General features: G+C 55.2%; 1 protein-coding gene and 1 pseudogene across 2 annotated transcripts; one reads left to right on the top strand and one right to left on the bottom strand.

Annotated features, from left to right (window-relative positions):
* Nucleotides 1-2,222: 2,222 nt before the first annotated feature.
* Nucleotides 2,223-6,149, top strand: LOC103296323 (cardiotrophin-1-like). Of its 2 annotated transcripts, none has more exons than XM_054714197.1 (3): nucleotides 2,223-2,270; nucleotides 3,430-3,548; nucleotides 5,496-6,149. In XM_054714197.1, exons 1-3 carry the CDS (start codon nucleotides 2,246-2,248, stop codon nucleotides 5,958-5,960), a joined length of 609 nt encoding a protein of 202 aa, XP_054570172.1. In that variant the 5' UTR covers nucleotides 2,223-2,245; the 3' UTR covers nucleotides 5,961-6,149. The 2 variants fall into 2 exon arrangements, with proteins under 2 accessions (XP_054570172.1, XP_054570173.1); XM_054714198.1 differs by lacking the exon at nucleotides 2,223-2,270 and adding an exon at nucleotides 2,830-3,034.
* Nucleotides 6,150-7,140: 991 nt separating this feature from the next.
* LOC103296322 (cardiotrophin-2-like) lies at nucleotides 7,141-9,503 on the bottom strand (annotated as a pseudogene).
* Nucleotides 9,504-20,676: the final 11,173 nt, after the last annotated feature.

The following is a 20,676-nucleotide window of genomic DNA, read 5'->3' as shown; positions in this document are numbered from 1 at the left end:
GCGCGCGCTCACCCTCGCCAGGTTGTCGAGTGTACACTGTCCAACTATTCCTTCAGCCATTCATTCAGCAGTCTGTTCACTGAGTGCCACGTACCTGCCAGACACTGCATATGAGCGGGGCTCCGCCCACGGAATGGCTAAATGAGAATGGCTGGTGCACCAAGCGCAGGGGAAGAAGGAGAGTAACTGGACCCCTCGTACCTCTGGGGGAGTGTAAATGGGTAGAGACACTTTGGAAAACGCAGTTTCCTAGTGAAGCCCAAAATACACCACAACCCTATGATGCAGCAATTCCACTCCTACATCCTCAGCACCCAACAGACATGCGTAGGTATGAGCACCAAGAGAGGCGCGAGGGGCACTGGAATGTTCACAGCACCATGGGTAATAGCCTCAGACCGGAAACAACCCATCCGGGAGAGTGGACCAGGAGCTGTAGCCCATTCACACCCTGCACACGGGAGAATGGAGTCCTTTACACCCACAAAGGGAACAAGTCTCACCAAAGACAGACTGTTCTGATTCCATGTGTGTGAAGTTCCAAACGGACAAAACTAATTAGGGTGTGAGAATCAGAACAGTGGGCACCCTTGGGCCTGGGAGGGGCTAGGAGGGGGCTCTGGGAACTGGTCATGCTCTGTTTGTTAATCTGGTGCTGGTTCCTTGGGCATATCTACTCTGTAAAAATTCATGGATGTTTGTACTTTAAATAAAGTAAAACGTTATTTAGAAGGAGCATGTCTTGGTTGATTTGAGGCTGTTTGCCAGCAGATATGACGTCTAAATGTGTGTTGTGTGTGTATTTCAAAGGTGTGGCTATTGGGTCTGTTTGTTTGGTGAGACTAGGTCCACAGAGGTTAAGGAATAGGAAGATGGTTATGGCAGCATTTGGGGAACCAAATTGCTGGGGCAAAATCCCAGCTCTGGTCGTCCAGTCACCCTGGGTAAGTCACTTGTTTCTAATTCCTCAACTATAACACGAGGGTAAGTTAGTAAGTGTATAGCTCTTAGAACAGTGCCTTGCACATTGTAAATACTCAATAAGTATTCACTGTTAATAAGTATGTGAGCCCAGCTGGAGTGGCTCAGTGGTCGAGCATTGACCCAGGAATCAAGAGGTCATCAGTTAGATTCCTGGTCAGGGCACAAGCCTGGGTTTCGAACTTGATCCCCAGTGGGGGCCTGCAGGAGGCAGCCGATCAATGATGTTTCTCTCTCTCATCGATGTTTCTATCTCTAGCTCTCTCCCTTCCTCTCTCTCTAAAAAAAAAAATCAATAAAAACGTATATTTTAAATGAGTACGTGATTGTGGGCCCTGTGAACAATCGGGTTTCATCACACCTGCTGTGCCCTCTGCCAGTAATCCCTTCCTTTCTTTATTCTGGCAATTTCCTCCCAGACACACAGCCTCTCCCCAGCCCCGTCGGTCACTTTACCTGCTGTTGTCTACGGTTTCCCCCATCAGACTGTGAGCTCCTCAGGGAACCAGGAAGCAAGTGGGTCATGTCCAGGTCCCAGCGCCCAGGACAGACGGGGCTTTTGTCTGCTCCAGGTTAGTGGAGTTGACATGTGGGTAAGACACCCCCCCCACCACCACCACCACACACACACCTGTCTCTGAAGCTTGTTCCTGTGTGAGAATGAAAGTCTATATGCAGTCAGAGCAGGTGTGTGAGCCTGGTAAGGTGAGTTGAGCTGGTGTACCTGCCCCTCTCCTAGTAGGTGCATCGTGAACAGAGAACATGACGTATCTAAGAAAGGAGGTGAACAGTATGTCTGGGCAGGTGTTGCCCAAGCCTTAGAACCCCCTCTCCCCCTCCTTCCCAGCCAAGCGAGAGTGCCGGCGCATTCCAGTCCTGCCAGCCCCACCCTTTTCAATCAACCCCAGTTTTCTCCGAAAAGCAGCCCCGGCGCCAAGCGTAGTCCCAGACCGGAGCCTGAGCCTCCTCCTGGCGTGATGCAGGGCTGCCTCCCGGCGCTGGCCCCAGTCCTCCCCCGGGGTCGAGGTCCCAAATCCACCATGCAGACGACCTGCTACCCCGCTCAGGCCCCTTTCTCAACGGGGCCGAGCAGGCAGTGAACTGGACTCCGGGACAAGGAATCTTGCCTGGGGCGGGAGAGGGGGGGAATTCTTTGGGGTTTGAGCCCTGATTGGCTGCGCCCGGGCCCGCCCCTACCCTTTCCCCCCTTCTCCCCCTCTTGGAAGGGGGGCGTGGAGGCAACCGGGATCAGCCTGGGGCCAGCATGAGCCGGAGGGAGGGAAGTCTGGGTAAGGGGCTAAAGTGTGAATGTCGAGTGCCCAAGGGGAGCAGTGGTCTGAAGGGCTGGAAGCTGGGGTCTGGGTCCCCGCTACCTTCGGGTCGGGGAAGGGAGCGGCCTGAGAGGGGGAGAGCAGGGCCCGGTGTCAGGTAACCAGCGGTGAGCTGTGGGTGAGCTGTGGGAAGGTGCTAGCGCCGGAGTTCAGGGGGGGCCTGGGGCTGTACCTTCAGGGCCGTGGGCTCAGGGGTGAGGTGACCGGTTCGAGTACACCCTGGGGGAGGACTGGGGTCGTGGCTGAGGCTGTCCCCTGGGTCCTCTTTGAATACTGGCAGAGAATCTGAGCCAGAGGGAGTGAGAGAGTCAGGAGAGGAAGTCTGTGGGCCACGGGAGATAGTGAATGACAACCAGAGACGAACGCCAAGGCTGATAAAGATAGGAATAGGCGGTGGGAAACTCAGGCGGGGTGGGGGTGGGGGTGGGGGTGGGGCGCCAGGGTTGAGAAGCCAGTACTACATTACCCAGCCTGCCCTGGGCGCGCGCGCGGGGCGTTTCGGGAAATGTAGTGCTTCCCGGGCACCACCTTTCAGCTTGTGTTTAGGAAGACTGGTCGCTGATTCCATTGATGCTGTCTGGTGCCCAGCCCAGCGCCTTGCGTAAAAAGGCTATCAGGGAGGGAATGGGATTTAAGCCTCCCAATCTGTAAAATGGGCTGAAAGGCACATTCCGGTTTGAAGTTCTGTGTTTCAGTGATGTTGAATTCCACCAATTACAGAGGTACAGAGGTATGTGAGCCCTACCCTCAAATGGCCAGTTCACACACATAAAAGAGCCATTAAAAGAACTACCTTGAAAGTATGAACAAATGGCCTTAAGAAGAAGAAAGGAGTTGATTTAAGGAAGGAGTGAATCCAAGGCTGCACTGAGGAGGCAGTATTTGAATTTAGCTTTAATAGTATTTCAACAGTGATTTGAGGACAGGGAACACATTTCACGCAGAAAAAAATGTCTGGTATCTCATTTTCCCTCAGTTGGAATGGGACAGAGCCTGGCTGGCTTAAAAGTTGGAGAATTCAGAGCTGAGCTTCTGGGTTCGGGAAGGAAGGGCCAGCCCGAAGTGGTCAGGAGCAGGGGTTGGGGCTGCCCTCATTCCGCCCCCCTTTTCCCACCAGAAGACTCCCAGGCTGACTCCTCAATCTCACCCCTTCCCCACTTGGAGGCCAAGATCCGTCAGACACACAGCCTTGCCCGCCTCCTCACCAAATATGCTGAGCAGCTCTTCCAGGAATATGTGAGTGGGGATGGGTGTGGGGGGGCCTGGGGATCAGGGAAATACAGATCATAGGGTTACTTGAGTACCCGTTTTCTCAACCTCATTTCCCAGCTGCAGAAATTGGGGCTCCAAGAGAGATCAGTAACTCGCCCCAGGCCACACAGCAATTGGAGGAGGATCATCTCTGTTCCCCAAATGCCCCTTCATCCACCTAAGCTTGGAGGCTCCCTTCTTGGTGCTTAAGACAGGCAACCTGAGAGTGTAGAGAACTCTGGTCTGGGAGTCAGGAAAGCTAGGTTCCAGACTCTGGGTTTGTCACCTCACTTCCCTGGGCCTCGGTCTCACCAGCTGTCAAAGGAGGCAGTTGAACAAGATGAGATGTGAACTCTTACTTGTGCTATGCAGAGAGGCCAAGAAGGGGTTTCAGTCTGGGTCAAAAATTCCATCCCCGGGGGACTTTTACAAAGGAGGGAGATCTGCCAATACCTTTGGTTGGGTAGAGGGCCTGCCTAAGGACAGAAGAAATTTCCCCAAATTTCTATAGTGGAGGGAGGGTATGGTTTTGAAGCAGACAGACTGTGGGCCTGCCAATCTTACTGTGACCTTGGGCAGGAATGAGAACATGAAAATAATGATGTAACAATTATTAGGTGGTGGGATAATAGAATCAGCTTTGTCCTCCTACCAACTTTCGTTCCGATTACAGTCCTGCCCTTTCCTGGATGGAGGACCCAGAGTCCTCATTTACAAAATCATCATAATTACATCACACCCATTATTGGGAAAATTAGGAGCAGTGTGCTTAAAGCAGCAAGCACAATGCCTGAACCAGAGGCAAGATGTTAGCAAAGGATAAATGGTATTGTATAGCAGTTTCACAAATTACAAATCACCTTTAGCTTTTATCTGTTCACGCACATGATAGTTATTCATGAAACCCCTGCTGTGTGCCAGGCAGGTGCAGAGGTGGGAGGGGGGCGTGAAAAAGACTAGTTCCCGTACTATCTTGCCCCCCCCCCAGCCCCCCATTCTACAGATGAGACTGAGGCTCAGAGAAGGGAAATGGTTTTGTAAGAAACTGAACAGTTAGTAAATGGAGACGGGATTTGCACCCTACTGCAAGCATGTCAAACTCTCGGCCCACGGGTCGCCCACAACAAATATTTTTGCCGCCCAGCCAATATAATGCTATGTAAGAAACGTTTTAATAAAAATTTTGTAACTTCATTTTTACAATATCCTGTTATACATAATTATTAATAACGAACAACAACGTTCGCTAATGACTTGCATTCATTTCCCTTACATGCAGGCACGCCATTTCTCTCCACTAATATTAGCAGCGATTATTTTAGCAGCCGATTGCCACATTAGTTTTGGACTGACTTGTTTGGTGTGCGCAACAGGAAATATTTCGCTTTTGGAGAACAAGAAAAATAGGTTTATTTGTGTTATGCTTATTAATTTGTGCAGGTATTCAGTGTCTGGTAAGTTAATGTTCAAGAGAAAATATTAATGGTTATTAAAATGTTCTATTATTTTATGTTAACAATTACTCATTTATTTCAGCCCTTTGTATTCAGCATGTCTCTATCAAAATAAACCCACGTTTCTATGAAAAGTGAAGCTTTTGCTTTTTTGCGGCCCCACAAACTTAAACCTTGTTCACTGACCCGTGTTAGCCTTTGGGTTTGACATGCTTGCCCTAGTGTGTTTATTGTGCCTTTCCCGGGGGCCAGGACCTGACTTAAGCCCTTTACCGTGCTCATAGCTACCTGGTGAAGTTGACAGTGTTATCTCCATTTTAGAGATGAAGAAACAAAGGCACTGGTGGTGTAAAGGTCACTTTTTTGGTTGTTTTGTATGATCACAAACACAGACGGAATTTGTCCTTTGCGAGATGGGGAAACGGAGGCCCCAGGGAGGGCGGAGCTCCGGAGCCCATTGACCGGCCTGTCTCCGCAGGTGCAGCACCAGGGAGAGCCCTTCGGGCTGCCCGGCTTCTCGCCTCCGCGGCTGCCGGCGGCGGGCTTGAGCGCCCCGGCCCCGGGCCACGCGGGCCTGCCGTTGCCCGAGCGGCTGCGGCTGGACGCGGGGGCGCTGGCCGCGCTGCCGCCGCTGCTCGACGTGGTGCGCCGCCTGCAGGCCGAGCTGAACCCGCGCGCGCCGCGCCTGCTGCGGCGCCTGGAGGAGGCCGCGCGCCAGGCCCGGGCGCTGGGCGCCGCCGTGGAGGCCGTGCTGGCCGCGCTGGGCGCCGAGCCCCGCGAGCCCCGGCCCGAGCCCGCCGCCGCCGCCGCTGCCGCCGCCGCCGCCGCCGCCGGCGTCTTCCCCGCCAAGGTGCTGGGGCTCCGCGTGTGCGGCCTCTACCGCGAGTGGGTGAGCTGCACCGAAGCCGACCTGGGCCAGCTGGTGCCCGGGGGCCCCGCCTGAGCGCGGGCGGGTCCGCAGCTCGCCGTCACCTCCTGCCGGCCGCCTCCATCTCTCTCCGTCTCTCCGCCTCTGTCGTCCTGTCTGCGTTGTACGTTCTCTCTTTCCCTAGGGACCTTCTCGTCTCAGCGTGTGACTTCCCAGTTCCGTCACACTCTTGCTTTCTCCCTCTTTTCTCCATCCCTTGGGTCTGTCCCCGCCCCCACCTTTACCCAAGTGACTTGGAGGTCACTTGTCTCCCTTTTCTCCTCACTCTTATCTCCTCTTGGCCCCGCGCGAGCATGTGTGCAGCTCAGCCTCAACTCCAGGAAGGGACACCTTGTCACTCTGTTTCCCTCCCGCCCTCCCCCAGTCCGTCCACTGCTGCCTCCCCCCTCCCACCCCACCCCTGCCCCTCCCTTTATGTCCTCCCCCTTCACTTCCCTCCGCCCTGTCCTTGCACCTCCTCTTCCTCCCAAGCCAGGTCTGTGAAGATAAACAATCGACACCTTAAAAGAGTTTCATTTCTGAGAATAAATTAATTTTTTGTAAATAAAATGTTAAAAAATAAAAAGAACACTGAAGTTACCAGTAGATGTAGTTGTTGAAGGTGGGGAGATGCCTTGAGGAGAACAGGATCCTGGGGTGTCGCCTGGGCCCAGACATATAAACACCACAGTGCAATGGGTTCCTGAGAGCCGGGTCAGGGACGCCAGCCCCTGAGGACCTGCATGTGTCCCGAGCAGGAAACAGATGTGAATCAAACCTCCATTGATGAGGAAGTGAAGCCCCTGAAGACAGGAAGTTGTCACCGTGGCCACAGTCAGAAAAGGAGACCAGGGGAGGACGTGAGCTCCAGCAAAAGGAAGAGGCCTGTCTGCTCCACACATCCGCATCTCCCCCCAGGAAACGAGGGAGAGACTGCAGGCCCCCGCCCTCCCCACAATGACAGGAAGGGGCGGCCTCAGGAGAGCCCAGGAAGGAGGCCAACGTCTGTCCGTTCCCAGGAGCGGGGGAGTGAAGCCTCTTCAAAGCGGTACTTCTCTCCACCCAGGAAGTGGCCACCAGACCCCGGAGTGGTGATGCATGGGATGATAGCCGTGGCGTCCCACCAGATCTGGACGGGAGGCCATGGGGCCTGGGAAGGCCCAGCCAACAGGGAATTGAGGCTGGTTCCCAGGAAATATTCCCATGACGTGGCACACTAACCCTGTCCGATAGCCAAGCAGCAAGGCAGAAAGGCCAGGAGAAGGGTTGCAGCCTCTGACAGGAAGTCCTGCCTCCTCTCTCCAGGGTACTTGCCCTTGAGCAGAGCCAAGTCCCTCACAGCTCGGCCTGCCCAGTGGCCATATTCCCGGGTCACTACATAGCCTCGACATTTCCTCTCGAAGGCTGAGGCCCCCAAGGTGACAAGCCCGACAGTGTCCTCTTCGGGGGGATGGGCAGGCCCAGGGCAGTCACGATGGCAGCCACGTTGCCCAGCAGGCCGTGGGCCCGGAGCCTCGCAGCCCCCAGCTGAGCCAGCGGGAGAGGACTGCCAGGGTTCAGGTAGCTCTGGTCGTCGCCCACAAGCTGAAGGTGCTGGGTCAAGGCCAGGAAGGCCCCCTGGGCACGGCCCAGCCGCTCCCCGTCATCCAAGGCATGCCAGGCCTTGAAGGAGACAGCGGCAGGTGGCAGGGGCTGAGAAGCCAGGGTCGCTAAAAGGGCTGCCCTGGTACTGGAGCTGCGTGAGGGACAGAGGCAGAAGTGAGCGTACCCTGAAGCTCCCCATGATTTCACATCTGCCTTCTATGCGACAGCATCTTCCCAAGGGGAGTTGCCACCCACTACACCTCAGAGAGTCGGTGAGATGTCCCAGCACAGGGCCTGGGCTCAACAGGCTTCCATTTTAGCTTCCTCCACGTATAAGTTGTGCAAGTTTGAATCACGGTTTCAATAATTCCCATGTGGCAGTATTGTCATGAGATGATAAGAAGTAATATATATAAAGCCCTTAGCACAGCACCTGGCATACAATAAGAGCATGATAAGCCACCACTAATAATAAATGTTAATATGAACACAGATTATATTATTTATTATAATATGTTCTGCCTAAATATGTTATTGACAATGTAGTTACAGCCCTGTCTATTTCTTTTTTTATTTACAGCATTTAGTTGTTTGTGTTTGTTAATTTTATTATAATCTATATACATAAAAGCCTAATATGCAAATTGTCCCCTCAGAAGTTTGACCGGGAGTTCCATCACTCGCTATGACATGCACTGACCACCAGGGGGTGGCATGGAATGAAAGAAGGCCCCGGCCGGCAGCCAGAAGGCCCCGATTGGCCCTGATTGCTGGCCAGGCCTAGGGACCCTACCTGTGCACTAATTTCGTGCACTGGGCCTCTGGTCAATAAATAACTGTTGATATTATTAAATCTCATTGAGTGCCTTCTCCATTAAAGTTCTTGCCTCCACAAACCTACACCCACAGAATCTTAGTGCTCACTGCACTGATAAATCCCCTCATTGATAGATACATCACCTAGTCCTACATCCCCATTTCACAGGAGAAACGGGCTCAGGGTGCCCAAAGCTACCAGGGAATGGTGGAAGGTGTAAGACTAGAAACTAGATTTAGCACCTTCACATGGGCCTGGAATATAGGACAGTGGAAGAGTCACAAACTCCTGAGGTTCAGGGCCCGGCAGGTCATGTGACTTGGGGAGGAAAGCAGGAGCTCTGGTCAGCAGGACTCCTGCGCCTGTTTTAGACAGGCATCATGTTCAGAACTGAACAAGCCCTGCACGGCCCCCACAGGAAACAGACCTGGCCAAGAGGCTCCAGTTTGAACTTCCAGACAGTTGCGGGGTGTGGGGAGAATGGCATTGAATGTCACAGACCTGGTTTAAGATCCTGGCACTTCCAGGTATTGCTGCGTGACCTCCAGCAAACTATTCACCCTCTCTCAGACTCCGTTTTCCTATCTGTGAAGTGGATTGTAAGTCCCTGTCTCAGAACTTCCGGAGAGCTCAGTGAGATAATGGGAGGGAGTGCCCCGCAGGGCATAAGGATCAAATAAGCCACACAGCCCGGTGCCTGTGAGAGAATCATGACGGGTAAAGCCCTCCCTCTGGGTGCTTCCTTTGAATCTTGTAACAGTCCCGAGAGAGAGGTCAGCAAAGGCAGGATCACCAGCCCATTTTGCAGATGAGGAAGCTGAGGCAGGGAGAGAAAGAATGACTTGCCCAAGGTCACCAGCCGTCAGTGACAGTGTTCATGTGGGTGTGTGTCTAGTTGACTGAGCCCCTGTACTCTCCGACCCATGCAGGAACCTTCCCCTGACCTTGCTCTTTCCCCCTGCACAGAGCAGGGCCCGGAGGGCAGTGTCCCCGCCCCTCACTCCCTCTCATGCCCAGCATCACTCACATACGTCTGCAGGAGCACTGGCGTATTCTTCTGCTTGCAGAGGGCCAGGCTATAGGCTTGACTGATGGGCTCAGCTGGGGAGATGGGGGGCCCCCGGACTGAGGGGTGGCCGCAGCAGGGTCAGCAGGCAGAGGGGGGCTGGCAGAAGGCATCAGAGGTCAGCACCAGTCCCCAACTCCGCCCACTCATTCATTTACTCCTCATAACAACCTAAACGGGAACAGCCCTTGTGGCCGGCAACAATCTTGTGTATCCAAATCAGGGCAGAGTAACCCTGAATGTAGATTATTTCCAGCCCAGAACATTCCCTTGAACTCCAGACCCATGTGATCAACTTCCTGCTCGACATTTCCCCTTAGATACTAATAAGCACCCCAAACTCAAAATACGCACCACTCAGCTCTGGATCCCCCCTCCCCCAGTCTCCCCCATCTCTGATAAGAGCACTTCTCTTCTTCCAGTTGCTCAGGTCAAAGTCATGGGTCTCTCTGGGGCCCCACCGTAAATCCTGTTGGCTGCGTCCTTAAAGGTAGCCAGCACACGTCTGTGCTCCTGGAACCTAGTGCTCATGACAAGGGTATATTCACTTTGCGGAAATTCACTGAGCTGTACACTTATGGTGTGCACTTTTCTGTATGTTTGTCATTTGCAATCAAACATTTTAAAAGATGAAAAGATGTGTCCAGAATCTAACCACTTCTCCCCTCCGGCAGCTCCCACCTGAATCCCAGCCGCCAGCACCTCTCACCGGACCTCCCCGCTGGTCTCTGCTCCCACCTTGCCTCCCCGCACCCTCCTGCAACCCCGAGTCCAACTAGATCCCTCCTCTGCCTGAACCCTCCTTGGCTCCCACCTCACACAGAGTGAAGGCCGAAGTCTTCGGTGTGGCTGGGAAGGCCTGGCCCCTCTGTACTAGCTCCTTGCATTCCCCCTCGGGCCTGCCAGGACCACCCCAAAACCTCCCCAAGGCTGCCTCCTTCTTGTACTTCAGGCCTCAACTCATATATCAAAACCTCTCCCTCTCCCGGATTTATAGCTTCACAGACTCTCATGCTACTTGCAACTGCGTCGTTTATTTCTTTGTCTACGTGCTTGTTGCTGTCTCTCTCCCTAGACTGTTGGCTCCAGGAAAGAGGAAACCTCACCTGGTTCATTCACTGCTGGTCCCCCAGCACCTAGCATAGAGCTTTTTAAAAATTGATTTGAGCCAAAACCGGTTTGGCTCAGTGGATAGAGCGTCGGCCTGCGGACTGAAGGGTCCCAGGTTCAAATCTGGTCAAGGGCATGTGCATTGGTTGCGGGCACATCCCTGGTGGGGGGCGTGCGGGGGGCAGCTGGTCGATGTTTCTCTCTCATCGATGTTTCTAGCTCTCTATCCCTCTCTCTTCCTCTCTGTGAAAAATCAATAAAATATATTTTAAAAAAATTGATTTGAGAGAGAGAGGAAGGGAGAGGGAGAGAGAGATGGAAACATCACTGATGAGAGAGAATCATTGATCTGCTGCCTCCTGCATGCCCCCCACTGGGGATCGTGCCCGCAACCCGGGCATATGCCCTGACTGGGAATCGAACCAGTGACCTCTTGGTTCATGGGTCGATGCTCAACCACTGAGCCACACGGCCAGGGCTAGCATAGAGCCTAATATTTGTTGACTGGATGAAGGCTGCCATGAACATCCTTACCCCAGCTCTTTGGACACAGTTGAAAGTGTGAATATCGGGATTGGAGGGTACACTCATTTTAAATCTGAATAAATGCTGCTGAACTGTCCTCTCAGAGATCAGGCCCAGGTTATGTTCCCACCAAAGGCGTGAGGCTCAGAGAGGGGGCGTTACCTAAGGTTGCCAGCAGAAAGCAATGGAGATGACCGGCAAACCAGGATGGCCTCCTTTATTCTCCTTTCTCCATTCCTGAGTTCCTAGTAGTTCAGAACCTAAGGGAAGGCCATTCATTCATTCATTCATTCATTCATTCATTTAGCAAATTTGGATCATTGCACTCACCTTCTATCACACAGCATTCTGATTTACTTATTTATTAAATGAACTAGAGGCCTGGCGCACGAAATTTGTGCACGGGGGGGGGGGGGGGTCCTCTCAGCCCAGCCTGCACCCTCTCCAATCTGGGACCCCTTGGGGGATGTCAGACTGCTGGTTTAGGCCCAATCCCTGGGATCCAGCCTAAACTGGCATTCGGACATCCCTCTCACAATCCTGAACCACTGGCTCCTAATCACTCACCTGCCTGCCTGCCTGGTCTCCCCTAACTGCGCCCCCCCTGCCGGCCTGGTCACCCCTAACTGCCCCCCTGCAGGCCTGGTCACCTCTTACTGACCCTCTGCCGGCCTGGTTGTCCCCAACTGCCCTGCCCCCCTCTGCTGGTCTGGTCACCCCTAACTGCCCCCCTGCAGGCCTGGTTGCCCCCAACTCTCCCCCCTGCTGGCCTGGTCATTTCTTACTGCCACCCCCCCACCAGCCTGGTCGCTCCAGGCAGCCTGCTGTTCAGTCCTTTGGTCGTCCTTCACTAACCCCCCCTGCTGGCCTGGTCACCCCACACAGCCTGCTTGTTCAGTTGTTTGGTCATCCCTCACTAACACCCCTGCTGGCCTGGTCGTAGGCAGCCATCTTGTGAGGGTTAATTTGCATATTACCTCTTTATTATATAGGATTGTCTGTGTACAGAATGAAATCTCCATGAGACCATACATAGATTTTTGTCTGGTTGCTCACTGCTCTATCCCCAATACTTAGAGTATTAGCTAGCACGAAATAGTCACTCAAACACTATTTCTTGAATGAATGAATGAATGAATGAATGAAGCCTCCTGTGTGTAAGGATTTGGTGGTTCTCCATAGATGCAAAGACAACCAGGCACAGCTGGGCCAGAGGGCCCGGACACTGCCCCTCCCCTGCTGGTCTCTGGGGCCCTGGGGCCCCATCCCCTCACTCACCCAGAGAACAGCTCATGCTCTCTCCTTGGCTCCTTCCTCTGCAGTCTCGGGGTTGTTCTGGGGCACCTGTCCTCCTGTCCCTCAGATGGCTTTATAGCTGGGGCTGAGTCCTGAGAGGGAAGGAGGGAGTCCCAGGGGGACGGGGAGGGGGATGTGAGGAGCTCCAGAGGCAGGGAGCAGGCTGGGCAGGGGACACTGAGATGACATCCTAGTCCTCTACAGCCCCCCAAATTCGACCTTAAACCCTGGTTGCTGGGAGGGAGGGGGCAAGGGCAGGGAGGGATGACAGGGGACAAAAGGGCCGCCCAGTTCCCTGCAGCTCCGCACGTCCTGGGATCCAGTTTTCCAGGAGGAGGTGGCCCCCTGCTCCACCCCACAGAGACCCAGGCATCGGGCCCTGGTTCCGGAGGAATTTGCAAAAGGGACAGGAGGGGTGGCCTGTGAGCAACACCGCCCACACCCAGGTGCACCTTCGACACAGGAGCGAGCACATGTCTACACACACGTTGGTACGAGGGCACACAGCAGACGTGTACACACACTTTCATCTGTTCATTCATTCAAGTATGTATTGACACCTACTGCCTGCTGGACCTGTTCCAGGTGCTGGGATGGAACAGAGAACAAGTCAGACAAAAGTCCTTGCGCCTCTGGAGCTGACACTTCAGGCCTTCACACACGTATCACATACACCCAGCCAGGCCTGCACACATTACACAGGGAGAGCCTGTGTATAGACGAGTCCACATGTGTCCACACAGATGCACAGATATGTGAGTGCATAGCCACAACTGGAGGCCTCGCCAGAGGTGCATTCATGGAGCAGACATGAACATACTTGGGTATATACACACCATGGCATGTGTGTGCACACAGACATACATGCAGCAGGGGGCAGGAGTACTGAGATCGGGCCACATCTCAGTCTTTGCTATCCTGGGAGGTCGTGGGCCAATGGCTGCTCTCTGCCCAGGCACAGCACACCCAGACACGCAGACGTGCATCTGAAGCCCTCCCTGCTCCAAGCCTGTGCTAGAGGCGGTGGGGGGTGGGGGGGCAGGTCCTGGGTCTGGTCCCTCTCCAGTGCTTTCCTAGTCTCTTCCTAGGGATCATTGTTCAATTCTCAGTCTCTGGCCCTAGCTGGTTTGGCTCAGTGGATAGAGTGTCGGCCTGTGGACTGAAGGGTCCCAGGTTCAATTCCAGTCAAGGGCACACGCCCAGGTTGCACTCTCAATCCCCAGTAGGGGGCATGCAGGAGGCAGCCAATCAATGATTCTCTCTCATCATTGATGTTTCTATCTCTCTCTTCCTTTCCCTTCCTCTCTAAAATCCATAAAATATATCCTATATAATAAAAGGGTAATATGCAAATTGACCCTAACAGCAGACCGACCAGAACGACGGCTTGACCAGTCACTATGAGGCGCACTGACCACCTCTTGGTCCTTTTCCCCGGCCGGCAGGCTCCCATCGCCCGATGGCGAACTGGGAACCAGGGGTGGGTGGCGGTGGCGGTGGGGGGTGGGAGTGAGGCCGGCTGCCGGCAGCCTGGGAAGATGGCCCTGATCGCAGGCCAGGCCCAGGGACCGTACCCGCGCATGAATTTCACGTGCCGGGCCTCTAGTCTGTTTATAAAAAGTTCTCAGCCTCCGCCCACCTGCTGAGTCAGAGCCCGTAAATCAGAACAAACTGCTTCCATCCAGCTTGGGGCTGGAATACTGCTCTACCCTCCCAGCACTGGGGGCTGGAGTGGAGGGAGAAGGCCGCCCCCTTCCTGCTTAGGCAGGAGATACATCTGCTCATTCGTTCGTGTATACATGCCACCGGCAAATACCGGTGGAGTCCCTGCTGGGTGCTGGCACCGGTGAGGAGCTGGGCAGGCCAGGACCCGCCCTTACCGGCTCCGTCCAGTGCAGGAGCCCAACAACAGACATGTGAACAGATAAAAAGTGTCCTGAGGCAGCAAAGTGCAGAGGAGAAGCCAATGTAAGTCCATGTGATTAGCTGGTGGTCAAGGAGACTCATAAGGAGCCTGAGGCCCAGAGGGGTGTGGCTACTTACCTGGAGTCACACAGCAAGGCCAGGACAGACCCTAGACTCCTGCCCCCCAGCTTGGGACTGGATCTGGGGTGTCCCTGACCTGAACTGTGAGCTGAAGGAGGAAAGAGGTTGAAGGGAAGATGGGTTCTGAGGAGAAGGATCCTAAACTGAGACTCCAAGGCGAGGTGAGTGTGTGTGTGTGTGGGAGAGGGGGGGCTGGGCTGCTAGACAGGACTGTACTTGGGGGGCGGTGATGTCAGGGGATTAGACTAGGCCCATTGGCTGGCTGCACTGAGCGTAGGCCAGGCCGGGTAGTGGAGGAGGAGGAGAGGGGGCGGGAGGGGAAGAGGGAAGCAGGCAGCGGACCAGGCGCCGTTCACAGGGGAGCAGAGGGCAGGCCACCCTCACCGGCCACACCCTCTCCCACTTCTCTCAGGGGCTTCACTTTCTCTCTTTCTGGACCCCCGGGCGCACCTTCCCGGGACTCGGCCCCCATCCCAGGCCCAGCCCCACTGTCCAAGGCGCCTGTCTCGGCAGAGGTCACTAGAGGTCACTAGCTCTGCCGCGCTGGCCAGCCCACCTGTCTCCCTCGCTACTTTGTTCTCACCAACAGCTGGTGCCTGAGGATCCTAGCAACTTAGGGGTCGGCAGACAGGTTCGGACCCTGCCTTTGTTCCTCACTAGCTTTGGCAAGTCACTCACCCTCCCTGAGCCTCAGTCTGTTTCCTCAACTGGAAACCGGGATGATAATAGCCACCTCCCAGGCTTTCACCGACTCCGCCCACCAAGCGCCCTGGCCCCTGAAGGGTTTCCCCAATGGCACATAACGCTTCCTCCGTGTCCCGCCATTCCATGCTTGGAGCCCAACGCCCACACACGAGCTCCCAAGAGATCTGTCCTGTCCATCTCCCAGGTCACTCAGCATGACCCCAATGCCACCTGGCAGGTCACAGCATGGAGCCATTCAGAACAAATAACCATGAACTCTAACCCAGACCCTCACTCTGGCCCCAGTATGAAGTCCAACTCCATCCCCACCCTGACTGCACAGCGTCACCCCTCCTTCTCCGGGCAGAGAACAGTGTGTGCAAAGGCCCTGAGGTGGGAGCATGCTCAGTGGGGTTGAGGACACTAGAGAGCAGAGATTGTTGCTTGGTGAGATAGAACACGACAAGGAAGAGCAAGGGCTGTCCTGCCCCCTCCCGCCACCCCCATCCCTTTCCTTGACTCCCCAGCGCTCTCAGGAGAAAGTTAGTTCCCACTCTGTAGCCTGGCCTTCGAGGCCTTCAACCCCAAGTCCCTGTGCACCCTCAATCCTTCTTTCTTGCTTTTCCCAACTTCTGCCTCAGCTACACAGCCAGCTTTTTTTTTAAAAAAAAAAAAAATCCTCATCTGAGGATATGTTTTTATGGATTTTAGAGAGAGAGGAAGGGAGAAAGAAACGTTGATGTGAGAGAGAAACATTGATTGGTACCCGCCCCGACTGGGGATCAAACCTGCAACCTTCTGACGTGTGGGATGACGCTCCAACCGCCGCGCCTCCCGGCCAGGGCCACACAACTGCTCACAGGCTGCTCAGCACCAGGCCTTTCTCCGGGCTCCTCCGTGTAGAAAGCGCTCCTGCCCCCGCTTACCTGGCACAGCCCTTCTCACATTTTCAACTTCAACTCGGGTTTTGCCTCCTCTGGGAAGTTTTCCCTCTCCTCTGCCCTCTCTGGGCTCCCACAGCCCCCTCTGCACCCCCCGTCCATTCACTGATCACCCCACACTGTAACTCTCAGTCTCCTAGAGAGTCACAAATATCTGTGTTTTCCGATGGTCTTAGGCGACCCTGCTAGCGGTTCTCAACCTGTGGGTCGCGCACAGGTTGAGAACCGCTGCTCTAGAGCCTAAGACCATCGGAAAACACAGATATTTACATTATGATTCATTAACAGTAGCAAAATTACAGTTATGAAGTAGCAACGAAAATAATTTTATGGTTGGGGGTCACCACAACGTGAGGAGCTGTATTAAAGGGTCGCGGCATTAGGAAGGTTGGGATCCACTGCTGTGAGCCAGCGGTGCCTCCACAGCGCCCCGTGCCCAGGCTCAGGCGCGTGAGCCGGGGACCCCGGAGTGGAAGCAGGAGTGGTCCTACTTACCGTCACTCCCAGGGACATCCTTGGGGAGCCTGTGCTTCCAGCCCCCCAACTTGAGACTCTGTGGGTCTAGAAATCCCAGTTCCCAGAGTGGGAGGCACATTTCCACTGGGGACATGGCTAGAGCCCCAATAACTTCAGAGCTACACCTGCCTCCTGGTTGGTCACTTTGGCCTCCTGGTGCCAATACAGCGGCAGAAAGGAAAGGCCTTGCCACGCGGCCTGGGTAACACACCCTGGTCCTCACGTCATGGGGCACTCGGGTGATCCACTGGGACGTCTCCAGACACCCAGGCTGTTTTATTTTAAGGAGGCAAGTTCCATGACCACGGCCTGAAGGGCGTGGTAACCAGGGACTCAACCCTTCAGGGATGAGGGCCAGGGTCAACCTACCAGGCAAGCTTTGGAGACAGCAGAGAGAAGCCAGCTGTAGAAGGGGGTGGGGGTGGGGGGCGCGGTGGCGGGGCTGGGGGAGGCTAGATGAGTGAATGGCAGAGGAAGGAGCTGATGAATATCAGTTAAGGCTCTAGAACTAATTCTCCTCTTCTACGTTTACTCAGAAATTATGACCAATCGGAATGCTGCAGGAGCTATAGCTGGATGGAGTGACCTCCTGGGAAAGGAAGGTTCTTGTTAGGTCGAGGCATGGGGGAAAGACCACAGCCATGCAAGCACCCGCAAGGTAGATGGTGACGAAGATAACTGGCAGATAACTGGCCCCTTCCCAGAACCTTGCTAGCCTTCCCAAACCCCTGCCCGAGGCAGGAATTCCACATCTCTCATGCTCTCCACCCTCCCCTCACCAAACGGCTGTATAAAGGAAGTACCTAAGCCCCTGTTTTGGCGCGAACTCCCCTGGCCCACTCTCGGACCGGTGAGTTTCGCCCGGGAGCGCAAGATTAAAACCTCCCCCCTTTTCCATGGCCTGGACTCTGTGTCTTGTTTCCTGCGTCGCAAACCTTTCATCTGGTGCCGAAACCCGGGTGGGGATTGAGTGTGTATCCCATTTGGGGTACCCCTCCCCACTTGTTTCCGCGGAACCCTCAGGCTTCTTTCCAGCTCGGCAGCGTCAGTTGGTGAGTCCCAGTCCCTATTGATTCCTAGGGTCCTCCGTCGGCGTCTCTGTCCGTAAACCGCGGTCCGCGTCAGAGATTGCTTTCCGGGCATAGCCCTCCGGACCTTTCCAGGAAAGGTTCTGACCCTGGGGGGTAGTGAAGACGTTCCTACTCCACCTTGGTCTCCGGCCTTTTGGCCTCACTCTGATCCCAGGGGGTCGGCGAGAGACGTCTCCCACCATCCCTCGGATTCCGTCCGTAGCCTTGGCTCAATGATTGGGACGCTGATCCTTGGGCCTCGCTACTGACCCTAGGCTTCAAAATGGGCACCAGAAACCCAAAACTGACCCGCAGGCGCCGCTGGGTGCCTGCTCACCAATCTGGCTAAGCTGGGCCTGTCCCGGGATCTGCGTCCTAAACGCCTCTTTACTTCTGTACCGTGGCATGGCCTCAGTATGAATTGGACAATAGGTCACAGTGGCCTGAACATGGGACTTCGATTTTAACATCCTGACCGACCTTAACAACTTCTGCCAACGAGCTGGGAAGGGCCTGGAGGTTCCATGTGTCCAGGCCTTTTTCAATCTGCGCTCCCGTCCCTCCCTCTGCTCCTCTGTTCTCTCTGACTCTGTCCTCTGCTCCTTCTTATCTCTGACTCTGGATCCAGCTGCTCTCTCACTTCCACCCCTCTTCCTCCCGCCGAACGCTTTCGGCCCCCTCCTCTTCCTCCTTCTTCGCCACGGCTCCCTTTCTTCCCCATGGCAGGTGCTTTCTGCTTTCTCGGCAGCACCTCACCTGCCCACCCGCGGCTTCCGTGGCCGTGGGCAACACCACCGCGACCGTGCCGCTCCCTCCCGCGGCCGCCGCTGCGCTTTCTTCCCCGCGGCCGCAACCATCGCCGCCGCACAGCAGGAGAGCCGCCCGCCCGCCATCCCGCAAGCTGCTCTGAACAGCTGGCTCCCGCGCTCCGGGGTGGGGGAGCGGAGGCGGCAGGGGAGCAGGCGTGGGGAGGGCGGGCAGTGCCACTGGCTCAGGCACAGGACGCCCCGGACAGCGACCGGGCTCGGACCCCCGAGCCCCCGGGTCCGCGGCCCCGCCTCCTCCTCCTCCTCCCCTCCGACTCGCCGGCCTCCCTGCAACAGGGCTCCTTCCGCCCTGCCTCCTTCTGCCCTGCCTTCCGCTCCCTCCCTTCCCCCATCCTCACTCCCCGACCTCCCCAGGCCGTTCCTCATCAGGAACCAGGCTGGGTGTACCCACTAGATACCCCGGAAGGGCGCCAACATTGCGACCAGATGCCTAATAACCGGCCTACAGGCCGTCTCCCACAAGGTAGTTAATTTTGACAAGCTGAGGGAAGTTACTCAGGGACCAGCTGAGAACCCCGCAGTCTTCCTTAACAGGCTGACTGAGGCTCTGACCTTATATACTCGCCTAGACCCTGGGTCCCCGGCCAGAGCAACAGTTCTAGCCACTCACTTCATTTCGCAGTCAGCCCCAGATATCCGAAAAAAAAAAAAAAAAAAAGGTGGCCCTCAGACCCCTGTCCGGGATCTGGTGAATATGGCATTTAAGGTTTTCAACGCCCGTGAGGAGCAGGCAGTTTACGCCCGCCTTCAACAGGAGATGAGTCTGCAAACCCAAACCTTGCTACCTTTGGGGCCGGCCGGCAGCCACGTTTGGTCCAAAAGGGACTGTGCGTGGTGGGGGTGCAACGAGAGGATGTTTCCAGTGCAGAAACGAAGGCCACAGTGCCCCCAACCCTGGGCTCCAGCCCGGCCCTGCCCGGCGTGCGGTCAAAGCGGCCCCTGGAAAAGTGACGGGCCCTCTGCGTCTCAACGTAGAGGGGCCGTCCTTCCAGGTCATGACCCGCTGCTGGCCACACTGGAACTGGCTGAAGGCTGAAGATGGCAGGACTCGACGACCCATCACCCTCGCCGGGCCCCCAGGTAAACGCTCAAGGTAGTGGGTAAGCAGATCTCCTTCCTGATCATACGGGGGCTACGGCTCTGTCCTTGCCCTCCTTTTCCAGGCCATTGCCCCTTCCACGATCTCGGTCATGGGTATTGACGGCAAACATGCTCTGGCCTCAGCGCCTTCTCACCCCGCCCTCTCCCCCTCTCCTCCCTCCTTAGAGAACAACTTTCTTGCTGACACAGGCTTATCAGAAACTCAGTTCTGAATTCAAGCAGTTAGAGGCCTGTTCCAAGAAGTTTTAAAGTTAACTGTTGACAAGGATTTTAAAAGGACCCACTCACCTGGACAGTCCTGCCCCAGGGGTTCAGAGACAGCCCTCATCTGTTTGGCCAGGCCTAACAGAGCCCTCCGACAATGCTCATTAGAACCCAGCACTTTCCTCCAGTATGGAGATGATCTCCTTCTCTGCAGCCCCTCCCTGGACATGTCTCAGAGGCATACAGCTGGCCTCTGCTGGTAGGATTCTTCCAGCCTTCACCCCGCAGCCTACCTGACCATACAGCTTGATCCCACGGTTCGGTTCGGGAATGGCAGCCCTGCCTCCGGGCTCTGGCTGCAGCTGCTGCTCTCACCACGGAGGCCCAGAAGATTTGCCTCCAGCAACCCCTACAGGTCTTCTCCAAGATCTTCTGTCACACAGGTCCTTATCTCTCCTTGTCCCCTCTCCCATGCAGGAACTCCATCTCCTGCTCCTGGAGAGTCCTTACATCTCCCTAACTCAGTCCCCAGCTCTGAACCCAGCCACACTCCTTCCTGCTGCCTCCACCCAACCTGCAGCTACCCCTGAGGGAGGCAGCAGGAACTGAGGGCACACTTTTTGAGTCCAGGTCCCATTCTCTATGTCCAGCCTCACAGATTGAGAGGCATCTCAGGTTTCTTTTTCCATTGACCTGACCACCTGTACTCCCCGACATCTCACAGCCATTAGCCACCTCATGTCTACACAGCATCTTACTAAATTCCCCCATTCACTCTTTTCCCATTCTACCTTGGTGCCCAGCCAGGGCTACCATGCATCCCCTCTTAAAACCCAGTTGTCCCAAACCACAGTCACCTACCTCAGTTTCACTCTCTTACCCCAAAAGGCCAAGCCATTCCTTGGACTGTAAACGCCTTATCTCCTCTATGATCATTATCTCTAGGAAGAATGTGGCCATTTGGG

The sequence above is a fragment of the Eptesicus fuscus genome, chromosome 4, assembly GCF_027574615.1.
Source record: "Eptesicus fuscus isolate TK198812 chromosome 4, DD_ASM_mEF_20220401, whole genome shotgun sequence".
In the NCBI taxonomy this organism is placed as follows: Eukaryota; Metazoa; Chordata; class Mammalia; order Chiroptera; family Vespertilionidae; genus Eptesicus; species Eptesicus fuscus.
The sequence above is the reverse complement of the archived record's forward strand: the minus strand, read 5'-3'. Positions and strand labels throughout refer to the sequence as shown.